The sequence below is a fragment of the Labrus mixtus genome, chromosome 5 (genome assembly GCF_963584025.1).
Source record: "Labrus mixtus chromosome 5, fLabMix1.1, whole genome shotgun sequence".
NCBI lineage: Eukaryota > Metazoa > Chordata > Actinopteri > Labriformes > Labridae > Labrus > Labrus mixtus.
Window position 1 is genome coordinate 8,624,717 of NC_083616.1, and position 14,565 is coordinate 8,639,281.

The 14,565-nt window shown below is 45.6% G+C and overlaps 1 protein-coding gene across 10 annotated transcripts in view; it reads left to right on the top strand.

The window, feature by feature from the left end:
* Positions 1–14,565, top strand: part of fbrsl1 (fibrosin-like 1) — a 293,451-nt gene that overhangs the window by 245,435 nt on the left and 33,451 nt on the right. For all 10 annotated transcript variants that reach the window (XM_061037606.1, XM_061037600.1, XM_061037601.1 and 7 more), the window contains one exon: positions 12,489–12,537. In XM_061037606.1, coding sequence (XP_060893589.1) covers positions 12,489–12,537 — 49 coding nt within the window. The remainder of the gene's footprint in view (positions 1–12,488; positions 12,538–14,565) is intronic.

Genomic DNA, 14,565 nt, shown 5'->3' on the forward strand with positions numbered 1-14,565 from the left:
CGGGGGGAAACTGCTGGTACACATGCTCTTTAAGCGTGAGTATTTCTCTGTTGGCTTCTACCTGATTATTACTGAATTAACACAAACATCCTGGGGTTTTTGGCTTTATGTCAAGCTGTGAGTATTTTACAGTGACTGCCCAAAGATAGTAATTTGCGCTGTGATGAAAGCAACATGTACATAGTTTTTTCAGGCTAGTTTACATTTGTTTCATATTAGATAATGTGACTGAAGCAAAACAGCAAGATGGAGCTGTGTAGTGAGAGGATTGTAGGCCTTAGCCCTGCTGCCTCTCCTCTCTCCCTCCTCTCTCTGGCCTATCAAGTGTCAGTGACAGTGACATGCCCGGGGCTGTCAGCAGGCCATGTCCTGACTCTGTGCTCCGTCAGAGAGCGAACGGAGAGAGCCCAGGGAACTTGTTAAATTTCTGCTAAGCTAGGCTATGCTGACTTTGACAAGAGACATTTCCTTCCAATCTCCTCAGGTCCACTGCCGCCATCATCAACCACAACTCAGCGAGTGAACAGGGCAATGGAGCCGATGGAACGATAATAATGTGAAAAATGTCTATCTGCAGTAATGCCAGGTGAAGGCAAACGGACAGGCAGCCAGCCAGCCTCAGCAATGTATCCTGGGAGGCTGGGCCAAGCCCCAGCGGGGCTGTCATTTATTTATCTATCTGTAGCGTCTTGAGAGGTGAGGAGAGGAGAGATGACAGAGGCTGTGCTTTACCGGGTGTGTGTGTGTGGGGGGGGGGGGGGGTGGGGGGGTATCCGCCTCTTGAGGGATAGGAAATATAATTGGGCTGCTCTCACTCTCGGCTATGGCACCAATCAGACATTTCTCTTTCCCTCTCTCACCCTCCCCTGTTGCTCACAGACATAGCTGAGGAGATGAGGCAGAGCTGGCCTTTCAGGCCCTGAGCAGGGACAACCCCAAACAAGACTTGTCACTTGTGCTTACAATGGCATTTATTTGATCGGAGGAGGTTTTTCTTGCTTTCCTCCTCACAGCCTTTCCGCTGCAGTGTGACACTGCCTCTCGGTTCGTCCAATGCTAGAAACCTGAATGCAGCTTGGCTAGGGCTACCCATGACTGCTGCTGTGCAAGGCAAATGACTTTGCTGTGAGCGACAGGCCACCTGTTAGTGACAAGGGTGTGGACAGAGTTGACAGAACGAGTGTAACTGTCAGAGAGAAGAGAAGAAGGTTGAGGTCTCTGTCTGCAGGAGGAAGACGGGACAACTGTTTCCACTGACCTGTAACCACCACAGTGGCCCACACATACCCCCTGTATTATCCTGCTCTGATCCAGAACAGTGGAGGCACTGCTAAACCAGCACATTATACCGAAAATAGAATAGCGAGTGAGAGAACTGGAAGGTTCCTGACATTTCTGCTTTTGTGAGTGTGCAAGTGGGCATGTACGTGAAGCATGGTGGTGGATAGTGTAGGTAGGAGCGCTGAAGTCAGTGAGCACATCTGTTTCAGCTCCTCTAATTAAGTATGGAGGTATTGATCTGTAGTGAGTGCAAGGGCACTGTACCAGAAGTTCTTGCCTCCCCACATTGGCATCCTGCCAGGTTCCTGTCAGTCTTGGATGTGGGTGATGGCCTGGGAGGGGATCAGAGTTTTCAGAGAGCCGTTCCGGGGATGCAGTAAAGCATGCTAGGTGTTCAATTACATGTTGGTGGATGGCACGGGGGGGGGGGGGGTGCCAACGAGGTTCATAAGGCAAGCTGGACAGTACCTGTGTGATGCACTAAAGTATGATAATAGCAGAACCGGTAAACAGGTTGTAAGATATTCTAATATATCTTACCTTTGCTAAATGGTTAACTGTACTGAGAAACAATGTAAGGATAAGATGCTGTGAGAGTTTCTCTTTTCTGTCCATTTTTTTTTAAATCTTTGTCTTTGAGTCTTATTCTATATTGGACTCTACTGTCCAACCACATACATCTTTACCTCTACCTATGAAACGCTAACATTTTTGTCATCTCTGTTGGATGAATAGTATGCAGTCTAAAGGCCCTCGAGCCTGGACCAACTAATACGAGCCGAGGATTCTCTCAAATGTAAGAAAAGGCTGCTTGAGCATGAGCACACAGGCTGCTGCCTTGACTTCATTTGTTTGCATATCTCTTATTCAAATACAGACAGGAGCCACCTGAGCCATGCTGACTGTTTCTGGAAGTGCAGATGTTGGAATGAAGGAAATTACCTTAGCAGTACAAGTGGAGGTTTTTAAATGGCAGGGCTAATTAGACCACTTCATATGAAAGCTTAGACAATCAGTGGCTAGAGCAACCGTCCTTTTAAAGAAGGCAGACAACGCAACATTTTAGAGGCAGTGTAATTGTCGGGTATAAGAAGCTGGTTTGTTCAGTGATCCAGCGATGCAGTAATAGGCTGTTTTACATTCCTACACCCCCCCCCCCCCCCCCCCCCCCCCCCCCCCCGAAAAAATAAATCAATACATTTCCTGCACACACTCTAATAAGGTCACAGGAAGCAACATAGTGGAAGTGAAAGTAAGTGGCCTCTGCACGTCACTTTGCATGCTTTTTTCTCATTTAGTCTCAGAGATTACCAAGAAAAAACAAAGCTTTTAAAAAGTGCTAAGATATTCATTCATTCATTGTTGCTATCATGAACAAGCCCAGAAAAGGGTATTAGTGCTCCAGGGAATGGTCTTTGCCTGTTGTTTTTCTTTCCACTTGAATAATTTAAGGAGTTGCATGTAAGACAAAGTTGCATTCACTTGCTTCATTATATTTTAATCCAGAGCAAATGATTCTTCTGCATACGCTTGGCATGGCCAACAACTTTTTATAGACGTCTGCTGTGATTGCTCATAAATCTGCTCTAGCAGTGCAAACACATCATATTTATCCTCCTCACCCTGCCCTTCTCTTCTGTCCAGGGATTTGTGTTCCGATGGATGCCAGATCAAATTCCTGCGCAGGTGTTATGTTATTAGCAGAGATAACAGCCGGTGGGTTTAGACAGAGTTCACCAGGGCTCATAAAAGAAACTAAGCTCGGAGAATAGACAATTACAACACAAAGGAAGTGTAATACCCGGGATTGTATGTCGAAGTGAGTGGTCAATAATGATGTAAATCTTTCAAAGGTCAATAAAACTGACCCACAGTAAAGTTTTAACCGTGTTTCATCACTCTGATCATAACACTGAACGCCATAGTTAGCAATAAGTCTCTGCAATTCATAACTATTTTCCATGCTGTTGCAGTAGAGACTGATCATTGTAATTGTAAACCACAAGTAACATGGCCGCTGTCAAGGTCAGGTCACAGTGTGGCAGGCTAGAATGATGTTACACAGTAAGTGTGAAGTCTAAAGCCATAAGCTCTCTCACAAGGTCCCTGCAGTTGTCATGTTGGCGTTCAACGAGCTTGTGTTGGACTCCCTAGAGGAACATACTTAGCTCACCACCCCCTCCGTCAGCTCCTACCTTACAGAGCCAACCCCTTGGCATGTCCAGCTGATTTGTCATCATGGTTATTTTTAGCAATCACTAAAGCACACACCCACCCCACATTAAGTTACACATCTGGACTGTCAGTTACAGAGCAGCTCAAGTCACATAAGCGATATATGTGAGTCACGGGAGTGTAATAGCTTAGTTTAGGGTCAAATCATGTTGATACATCGATGTCAATAATAAGACAACATCAAAGTCTAAAGGAAGCATGGCTGTGATGAAGCAGTGGGTGTACTGTGGGCTGCTGGGGACCACATACTATATTAAATTCCTCTTGTAACCTCAGAGAAAGACACACTCAACCCACTAACAGAACAGAGCTCAGCTGTAGCTTATACCCAGCAAGTAGAACATACTTAAAAAAAAAAAAAAAAACCTCTATTCTTGGAACAGCAATCTCACTTTCTGTGTTTGGTAATAAAATGAAAGTCTGTTCAACGTAAACAGTACTAGAAACACTGACCTCTAACAACCAGCACTGCCAGTCCCTCTATGTTTTAAGAGCAGCTGAGTCGTGGAGGTATTTCTAAGGGTGACTGCCTGGGCATCGGGTGTCCTGTCTACCCTGCACTGAGGCCTCAGGGAGGAGCTTGAATTACAGCGGCCAGAAACCCGAGGCCTGATGTCTGCATCAAAAGTAAATTCCACTTAACGTGCCACATCCCTTTCAAACATGACCCGGGGGCTTGGAGGGTTGAGGCACCCTTATATAGCACATATCATGTTTGTTTGTGCTCACAAGGGAAAGGTGGGGTAGTGAGCCCTAAAGTGGCATCGGGATGATGGTGTGACGCTAAGGGAACATTTGGCGGTGGGTTCCAGTCTTCCCTGCTCCATTTCCAGTTTCCATTCCCCCACTTACCACCTCCGTTTCCCCTGATCTCGCTTCATTCCTGATGGGGCAAGTGGTTTTATTGATCCTCAGAAATCAATCCCTATCCCTTTCCCCTAATTTCAGCTGCTGTTACTCAACAGTCATCAACAACTTCACACCCCACATTGCACTGATAAACTTGCACTGATCAGCTGAGAGCTAAGCTGAAAGATCAGGGGTCAAAGGCATCCAGTAGGTGCACGGTTAAGGAGGCTGTGGGCTGCAGAGAGACTGGTTCAGAGCCTGGATCCCCCATAGTTTTTTTTAACCCAGAGTGAGCCTTGAACTCCCACTAGTATTAGAACAATATTTATTTGTGTTAGAGGGGAGGTGATTCATATTACTCAAAATCACTGGCATAGTACTGGTGAGATCTGCGTCTTGCTGCACATTTTTTCCTCTCATTAAAGGTGTCCGTGCCCAGAGGAGAAAACCAATGCCTACCACATATTTTCAACCTGTGCCAGCTCTGCCTTTTCTTCTCTTAGTGCGCTGTCTTTCACTGCTGGAAAAAAACAAAAATCTCTTGTGTGTGGGTTGAGGCAAGGGAAAGGGTCACTGCTTTTTTATCGCTGCATTATTTAAGATCCTGTCGAGTGTGTTTTTTTTTTTCTCCCCTCTTCGCAAATGCATCGAAGTCAAAAGCGCAGTACAATCTTAAGAGAGAGGAAGAAAGGAGGAATGAAACTTGTGTAGCCCGAGGAGGGCTATGACTCACCTAGACATTGTTCAGATGGAGCGAAAAGAAAACAAGTTCAATAGGAGTTTCTATTGAGCTGTGCTTAAAGCCACCTTTCTCTTAACAAGCTGCAGTGAGAGGTGGTTTGCCTACCAAGCTTGCCTGCAGCTCTCCGCAGGGCGATTATGTCACGGCGGGCCAGTCAAAATGATGTGTATCTCTCTGTTAGAAGGCAGCTATACTGCAGCAAAGGCTCTGACTAGGAATATTATTATTATCTCCTCCAGGATCCTCTCCACAGCAACAACGGTGCCGCATTGTGAGAGCTCTGGAGAAAGCTGTTTTTGAAATAATCCGCCTGTCTGTTATCCTGCCTCTCAGACAATAACATCCAGAAAGGCTTTCTTACTTTCCACCTCCCACACTGACAATGGAGTAAAGGCTTTACAACAAAAGGATGATGTGGATATGAGGGACAGTGAGTCTCCGTGACCTGTCCTATCATACCTCCTCACACTGCCCCCCCCGAGGGAGCCGGGATTTGGTTGTGGTTGTTGACCAGCCAATCAGAAAGCAGCGAGCCGTGTCTTAAAGGGCTCTCCGCTATCTCGGCTGCGGAGAAGCCAGGAGAGCCACGAGGAGCCACCGGTGCTGTGATCTATATCAGGGCCAGAGAGTAATGAAGAACAGCCCCGGATTCCAGCGGGAGATACCTGTAGGTCTTATCACTGCTGGCACACTTCTTGACATTAAAAAAGGGAAAGGAGGCCACGCCCTTTCCATAGTCAGCTGTGCTGAGCAGAAAAGATCTACAGCTATCTCCTGCTTTTGTTTTTTTGTCTCCCTGTGCCTTTATCTATCTGTCTCTCTGCCGCTGTCCCTTCTTATGGTCTCAAGCAAAACTTAATCATAGTACAATGGCTGTAGCACACTGCCCCTTATCGCAACCTAAAACAGATAACTCCTCTCCACACCTATTCTTCTAAATCTGACAGAGGAGGAGAGGCCCGCATGCTTTTAAACCGCTGAGCTTGGATCTGGTGTTGCATTAATTGAGTTAAATGGATTGCGATGGTCGAGATGATTTGTCTGTCGGCTTTTATTGCTGCAATTTAGACTGTGCCTCATTGCATTATGCCACTTAACGAGAGCCCTTCTCAGCCGTTTTGTCTCTGCTGGTATTAACATGCACAGGTTCACTTCACAGGGGAGAGTGAGAAAGCGTGAGCCCTAATTTCCTGCTAAATTTGGTTGATAATCAACTGAAAGCACTTCCTCTGACTCTGTCATTGGAATTAAAAAAAAAAAATGCTATTTCTCCCTTTGTTTCACCTGTTACTCTGTAATCTGTTGGGGTTACAATTATGATGAAGGTGGCCCCCCTCAATCCTCCTCCCGAACCAGCCCACCTCCATCATTCAACCCAGGCCCTTGCAGGGAGTTTGAGCAGGTCTGGATTCTCTCCGGTGAAATATGCCTTGTCCTTTTTTCCTTCATTTCTCCTTATCTGGTTAGTGCTGGCTGTGGGCCTGCTGAGGCGTTGATTTGTGACCCTCTCTGTCTGCAGCAGCGGGAGACTTTAATGCAATGCGTGCCTCTGCCCTTCTCCCCGCTGATGAAACAGGCCTCTGCATTCCCCTGATAGACCGCTAATTTGTATACTAAACTGACAGGCAGCCGTGATAAGGGCTAGCAACTGCCGCACAGCCGGGGGAGGGAGGCGAGGGAGGAGAAGCGGTGGTGTGGGGCACGGTAAGCGAGACGAAGGGTAATATTTTACACAAAGCTCAAGCTCCCCCCCCCCCCCCCCCCCCCCCCCCGCTCCCACCCGCTCCTCTCTCAACATTCATTTCCCTGCGTCTGTTGCTAGGGGGAGAGAGAGCACGAGTTGTCAGCCCTGGCCCGCTGTCACACACACACACACACACACAAACACATGCTACTATGAAAATGGCACTCGGGGCTAAGTTTAAAGAGGTTTGTGTGTTGTGTGTGTGTGTGTGCAAGAAGGGACCACTCCATTCTACATGGTCACTATGGAATTCATTATCATCTTAATGATGCTCTAGTTGTGTGCGAGGATCTGTTGGTTGACAGTTGCGTGGGAGGTTTCTTCTCTCTTTCCCCGTTTGTGCTGTATATCCCACCATGCTCGCTGGGGCATTTGCAGTCTTGCTGGCCCACACCTGTTCTGACAGGCAGGCAGCGGTGGTGTAGTGGAGGGTGGGAATCAGGAGTTAAGGTAGAAGGAGCCTCTTCCCCCCCGCTCTGGGAACACGTAGCACTGCTGCGGCTTATAATAAACGACCGCTCGGGAGGTCATTAAGTTTCCGGAACGGTGTGAGGACAAATGCAGGGAGATAATTAATTTGGTGTCTCCCGTTGCAGCCTGGGAGCTGTAGGCCCACTGCTCCTGGCTAATGTAGCATTTATGGCGAAAGCATCAGAGAACATCTAGGTTCAGAGGGCGACGCTAGCTGTAGGCCCTGAGTGGGAGCTGACAGACGTGTTGAAACATGAAAACACCAACCGACTCCCACATGAACACAGCAAATCAGACACCTGCTAGAGTTTGAAAGATAGGTGTTTAACAATGTCAGTACTGATAAGCCCAGTTGTGGCAGTGTTCAAAAATCATTGTTTGACCCTTTTTTATTCACAGAAAAACAAATCCAGCCAACATCAATTCAAACCAGAAACCCTATTATAATCATGCATGGATTTTCTTATGACACTTAACTTAAGAACAGTCATATACTCAACCAAGTAACATCTTTCTCATCACTTTGAAGCTTGATGATAGTATCAGTTTAAATCCAGATTTTTGCACATGTGAAAAAAGCAACAGGACATTATGTGACAGTAAATGGAAAATTGGACGAGGGCAGTGAAGGAGGACGTTGACAGTGATGAAACACCAAGCAGGAAAGCAAATTAAAAATGTGTGTGTTTGTGTGTAAAGGTGTGTGTGTGCGTGGGAGGTGTTGTGATGTGGATCCATGGACAGGCAGGTTCGGCCAGGGTAATTGAGAACCTGATCGTCTGTGCCAGGACGCGTGCCCTCTCGCCTGCTTCCCTTCTTCTCATCTTTTCCCCTCTGTCTTTTCTTTTCATATCTTTCTTTTATGCTGCCTTGTAAGTTTCTTGGTGCCATTCCATGTCAAATCAATACAGCACGGAGCAGCCTTGTACACTTTTAAGACACCATCAAGACTCTCTTTCCCTGCACCAAGACATTTACCAGCCTAGTTTAACATGAACAACAAGTTGCTTTTTTGTCCCTCAGCTCTATTTTACTGGCCTATTCTGTAGGACACTTGTGGTTATAGCTTCACGGATAGGTGCTAAGTTGATTTTCATCTACCTGCTTGTATCATTTTGTAATGTTGGTTTAGGTATTGAGCAGCCAATCTTTCCTTTTTTAAGTGGGTAAAACATGATTTTGTATTGGCTGCTATTTTGTTTGTGGTACCTGAAGTGTTAAAAAGTAGCACGTAAATGTGCCAAATGACTCAGAACTGAGTTGTAATTACAGTCTTTGCAGGCATGAGCCCACAACAAAGCCGACAGGTTTCTTTGTTTTTATGCTACAGCTGTTGTGATAGCACTGCCAGTGTGTGTAGAAGAAAATCTAACTATACCAGGGAAGGGGCGGACATTTCATGCTTTGCCTTAATGGGGGGGGGGGGGGTACCTTGGGCTTTATTTAGTCTGTGTTTACCTAACCTGTGGCTGCAAGATGTCTTCCAGTTTGGAGTAATTTGCTCAGCTCTGAGGGATGAAGGGCATGTACAGTAGTAGAAGCTCTCAGATCAAAGGTAGATGGACGGCCTGGGGATCATTTGATAGAAAGCGGGGATGGGGGGGGTTTAAAGGAGAGAAATTGGTCTCTCAGCAGTCTTTACTAAATGAGGTTAATTGAATCTAGGTAATTGCTGACCTCCCTGTCTTGGTGAAATCACAGCCTTAACTGATCAATGCCTTTCATAAATGTATGCCTGAAGGTCATTCTGTTGATTATACCGGCCTCCCTTGTTGCCAGCATCGCCTCGCTCAGATTGCCCATTGTGCTTGAATTAAACAGGGAAGCATTTTAACGCTTAAAAAAAAAAATGCAATTAAGCTTGTCTCATATTTTCTAAATTAATTAGCGTGGTGTGTTGTTTTGTAAAAGTGATGTGGACATGGGAAATTTGCAAGCCTTTTTTTCCCCCTCTTGCTTCTTTGCTTTGACAGCAAATGCATTTTGCCTCGCAGTAAATGTCTCTGTTATTGCTAGTGAGGGTTTCTGTTTCTCTGCTCTCCCTCTGCGGCTCAGCTATTATCAGGAGATTTATGCAGCCAATAAGTCAGTGGTGTTCAGGGAAGTTGGGGACTTTTTAAAACAAACAGCAGTGTAATTTGTTATTTGGCATTCACTAAATCTGGGAATTATGGTTCTGCATGTGGCTCTTTGGGGAGTTAGCACTCTGATGGTGGGTTTACTGGCCCAGCTCCCTCCCTGGCCTCCTTCTTTTTCTTTCTCCCCCTCATTCCTTTTACGCCTGCCGAGGAAACGGAAGGATTTCACAGCTGCTAGGAGCTGGGCCCCGGCTGGGCCCTATGACCTCCTTCTTGCTTTTTTCCCCCCTCCCTCAGTCTCACTCCCTTTTTTCTCCCTCTCTCCAGCAGTCTCTTTCCTCAGGGAGCTCTTGTGTGGCTCAGAGGAAGCTGAATCATAAAGCATGGCTAATGAATAGAATAGGGAAGGAAAGCTGAGGCTTGCTGACGGCCCTCCAGAGAGGAGCCCAGGCCCCTGAAGCCCCAGGCTCAGATAGCAGACGGCCCCCTCAAAGGTCAGGCTTCCTGCGGCCCACTCCAAGGGCTTTTGGCTTCCAGGCAATGTGGCTTGAATTTCCCCCATTATTTTTTTTAAATGGTTAAATTTCCCTGTTTCCTTTGGAAAGCCTGGCCTTTGCTCCTCCTTTTTTTTTCTTTGTCTGTCTCTTTTTCTCTATATATATTTTCCCTCTGTCTCGTCTTTCCCCGTCTGTTTTTAATGGCAGCCAGGGTTGCCTCAACAAAGAGAGTGTGAAGAATTTGTTATACATGACCTCTGCACACCACAACCGCAGGCGGCTCAGACTGCCAGCAGCACAGCCCTGTGAAAAAATGTCAACTTGACCATCCAAAAGCCAGAAAATTCTACAAAAACAACAGCTAGCCAAATCAGGGCTCTGCTTTGACATGCCTTTTAAAGAAGTGCTTTTGTAAGCTGGCCTTGTAATTGTGGATTATACGACTGACTCATGCGGACTTGGCAGGTGCAAAAGGCAGCATTAAAGCCTAAATATTGGTTGTTGATGTTCCTTGGAATAGGTTTGGAATATAAAACAGCTCACTGCACACTCAAAGGGCCAGAATAAGAATAAGGAGAAGTGGGTAATCTTGGCACTTGGTAAACACAGTATTTTCTGTTCCCTTTCTCAGGGACGTTGTGTCTGCTTCACTCTCTAACCCCTCTGTGGTCATGAGAATTGTTTTAACTGTTCTACTGAGTTATGGCATCACCTACTATGTTGTTGCTGGGGGGGTTTCGCTTTTGTGACCCCATGCCACACTAAAGAAAGTCCCCGAGCCAACTTCTGTGTCCATTTGACATGCTTCATTTCAACCTGAGACCATATTTTTCTTCCAGGGCCTCCAGGGCCATGATTCAAGGCAAGGCTGAGGTTGTACCACTGGAGCGCTGAGGCTTGGTACTGAAGCGTTTAATGTCGTCCAAAGCTAACAAAGAGCCTGTGTTGTAGCCTGGCGCCCCGGTTCTGGGAGACTGAAAGAGGGTGATGCAAAACACTCTGTCTTTTCTGTGTAGTCAACTGTTAGAGGAAACGGAAACGTCTCTGTTTAGAGGAGTGTTTGCCATCCTTAAAAGACCAAACTAAAGATCTGATATATTCATTCAGTGAGGGTCTCTGTGAAAATGTGCTCTACTGTGTTATATTTATGAAATATAGTAGAATATAGAAAGTATAGTGATTTGTCATGTTTTTAGTAGACACAACTGTTCTTACCCCTTTGTGTTGTTGTGGTTAGCTCTGAGATGAGACGTGGAGCACACACAGACAAACACAGTGGAGAACAGTAACACAGTGGCAGTGAAGGCGGAATAGGGAGGAAAGAAGAGGACGTCCTCAAAACACTTGTGAAGAACTAACACGCATGCCAAGGACAGCCATCTGTGTTTACAAATCATTTTCTTTCCCTTTTTGTCTCTGTCTCTCTTGCACTCACTCTGATTCACTGTTCATTCTTTACATATGCTCCCTTTGTGCGGCATAAAATACAAGCGTGGCAGTTAAGGACACTCAGGCCCTTTGGTTGGAACATATGTTTGGCTCTTGCAGCTTTTTAAAAGTGTGCAGAACCCAGATGAAAAGATCTAAGGCAAAGGGAAATCATGGCTTTAAACAAAACCCCTATAGGGGCTGATATTACAGGCCGAGGAGGATTTCCATTGTTAATATTATCTTCCAAGCACGCAGACATTTTGCTACGGTGTAATGCACTACGACGGATTGTGTGTGGATTTACTGCTTTTCTGTCAGAGTGTTTAAAAATTTCACACATGGCCAGTTAACATGTTTTCATGTCAAAATGTATGGTTTGTTTTTGTTTACGTTGAGCTTGCCAGAATCTACATATCAATCTGAAGCAGAGAGGAAAATCCCTTTCAGTGTTTAGTCTAGATGTCTCTATTATCACTTTTTAGTGACATACTGTTCTCCCTCATGTGACTAAATGGTGTATGACTGTAATCCACCAGGTTTTTTACTGCTTACTAGAAATAACATCAGTCAAACCATTTTTTTTATGACCAAACACAAGCTCATGTTGGTGTCAGAACATCTGTTTACTCCCAGTAAAGGCTTGTATTGTCTTTGATATTGAATGTAAGGATGCTGCTTTGACATCAAACATTCTATTCATGAGATTTCTCATCAATCAAAATACAGCAGAACAAAAATATGTGTATGCAGGAGCCATTACGCTCTAATGCTGCATAGCCTCCATAATGACTTCCTTCGTCTTCCACAGCACTCTTTGAGGGTTTTCAGGTGGCACAACAGTGCCACCTAATGTTACCTCAACAGGAAATAAAAATCAGACAGAGACCAGCAGGTACAAGGAGAGCTCTTCTCTCTTCTCTGCCTTTTCATTGACTCTCTGATGCTCAGTCAGCCACCTGGACTTGTGGCCACTTTTTGTGACTCATTCTGTAAAAGAATGAGTCTTTTACAGAGCAGACTAAATGTTGCAGTGCTTGCATTAGCTTTGATGAATAACCTTTAATTATGTGAGTTTTTCTGCAAGTAGGGCAGGCTTCAGTTTTCCTCAAAATAAAATCACCAGACAAACCCACTTACAGTCTGTCTTCTTGTTTTTACAGGTGTCTGATGTAGGTTCAGAGAAGCTCTTTTCCCCCACCACACCCAAAGGTAAGACCCGCTCTGTTTTCTTTCCTCCTCCGCCTCATTCATACTCATAACAACAACTGGGTTCAGAAAAGTGAGTCCAAATCTCCTCCACTCTAATCCCGTCGCTCCCATTCAGATTTAAATGTCAGCAGACATTAACAAGGTCTGGTGACTACATATGCATACATTTTTTGCCTGGGTGCAGAGTGGTGTTTCTTGGATGACCCGACCAAAGGATTAGCCCTCCTACATATTGGTTCATTAGAGGGGATTTAGAGCCACCCTGCCACATGCTCCCACAAATGGGAACTTCCCTCAGGCAATACAAGCTCTCTGACAGCAGGCCTGGACCATAATGGATGCCAAAGGAAAGAGAGAAAGAGCTTTGTCAGCCCCCCAGACAGCCCAAACCCTAGTGTGTGTGTGTATGTGTGTGTGTGTGTGTGTGTGTGTGTGTGTGTGTGTGTGTGTGTATTTGTGCGTGTATGTGTGTGTTCATGTTTGCACATACATGGATTACAAAGCCTTTGCTTCTGTATGATCATGCATATCTCATGAGATTATGATCTCTCGTGTCAACGTGAGTTGAAACACATACATGCACTGGTATAGATGAAATGGGCGTTAAGTGTCAGCTGCACCTGTGCATCGTCACACTGCAATGATCCTTACCGAGTCAGAGCAGAAAAGTTGTGGATGCAGGCGGCATGGCAAACCAGAGAGGAATGATCCGCCTCCTACAGTGACAGATAGCAGCAGGCAGACCACATCCCCTCTAGGCTGAAACCATTATGATGGTCCATTAAAAACAAGCAGAGGGAGAAGGATGGAGAAATCAAAATGGTGTAAACAGTGGCCACCTCAGTGCATTTCTATGTGACTTTTTGAACTGATGGAGCAGCTTGTCTATTTTTGTTTTCTTTCTAAGATTTTGGACCACTTCTTGTCTGAATTTAACTTTTACCCATGTGGTCATGCATTAAAGAGTTTATCGCATCAGTGTACATCTACCTCCTGCCGTTTAAACAGCGAAAAATCTAAGGTTATTGTATCTTTTGTCTTTTCATTTCCACATATAAACATCCAAAGTAAACACCAGATTTCCTACGACCTATGAAGGTGTTGCTTGGTTTAGCACAAATAGCGTTGACTGCTGTGTGGGAAAGCAGAGCTGACAAGCGGTAGAGTAGCCTGGCCTGCTGGCTGTGTGATGAAGATGACCTGTGACCAGCAGCGGCCTCGTGAAACCATCATTTACAACGACAATGACTTATTTTTTTAAAGCAACTCGACCGCGTCCGACTCCATCATTTCTTCATCGGGCTGCTGCTCCTGTTGTCACCTGTCAGAGCGTTGACTTATCTTCACTGCATGCCTGTACAAAACATGGCTGCACATTAACACGCTGCCATGGAGAACTGCTGGCACAGACACAAACACAAACACATACATTTTGTTGTTTTAAAGAAACATCACAACAACACTTTGTTTCAAGATGGCAAGTGGAGGCCTCAGTGGATGTTGCTATAATGTGCACACAGGGCTGTGGATTAACACTGAACAACCAGATAATCCAATCAGAGTCACTCCTGGTTGTCACACAGATCAACCAGATCCTGTTTGGGAGAAGCAATAATATAGAATAAGGGGACCTGATTAGAATGGGGGGGGGGGGGGGGGGGGGGTGAGAAAGGGTGAGGCAACGTCCAAAACAAACCAACACTTTGATGAAGGATTCATTGACGATGAGGAAGAAGAAGTCATCACGCTACATTTTCAGATCAGCCACCAGTCGGCTCTCCTATCCCGTTACAATGTTGTTGTTTTGTGCTGTAATGGATTCTAGGACACTGATTGTCTTGAGCCAAGACGATTTCTTTCTGTGTGTGTGTGTGTGTGTGTGTGTGTGTGTGTGTGTGTGTGTGTAATACAGAGCTGCCCACAGGCTGTTTCCTCTGGTTTAAAATGCACCGTATGTGTCCCATTACCGGTCTCCCTCACAGTCCTTCGGGACCAATGAAAAGCCCTCTTTCCTCTGATCACCAGGCC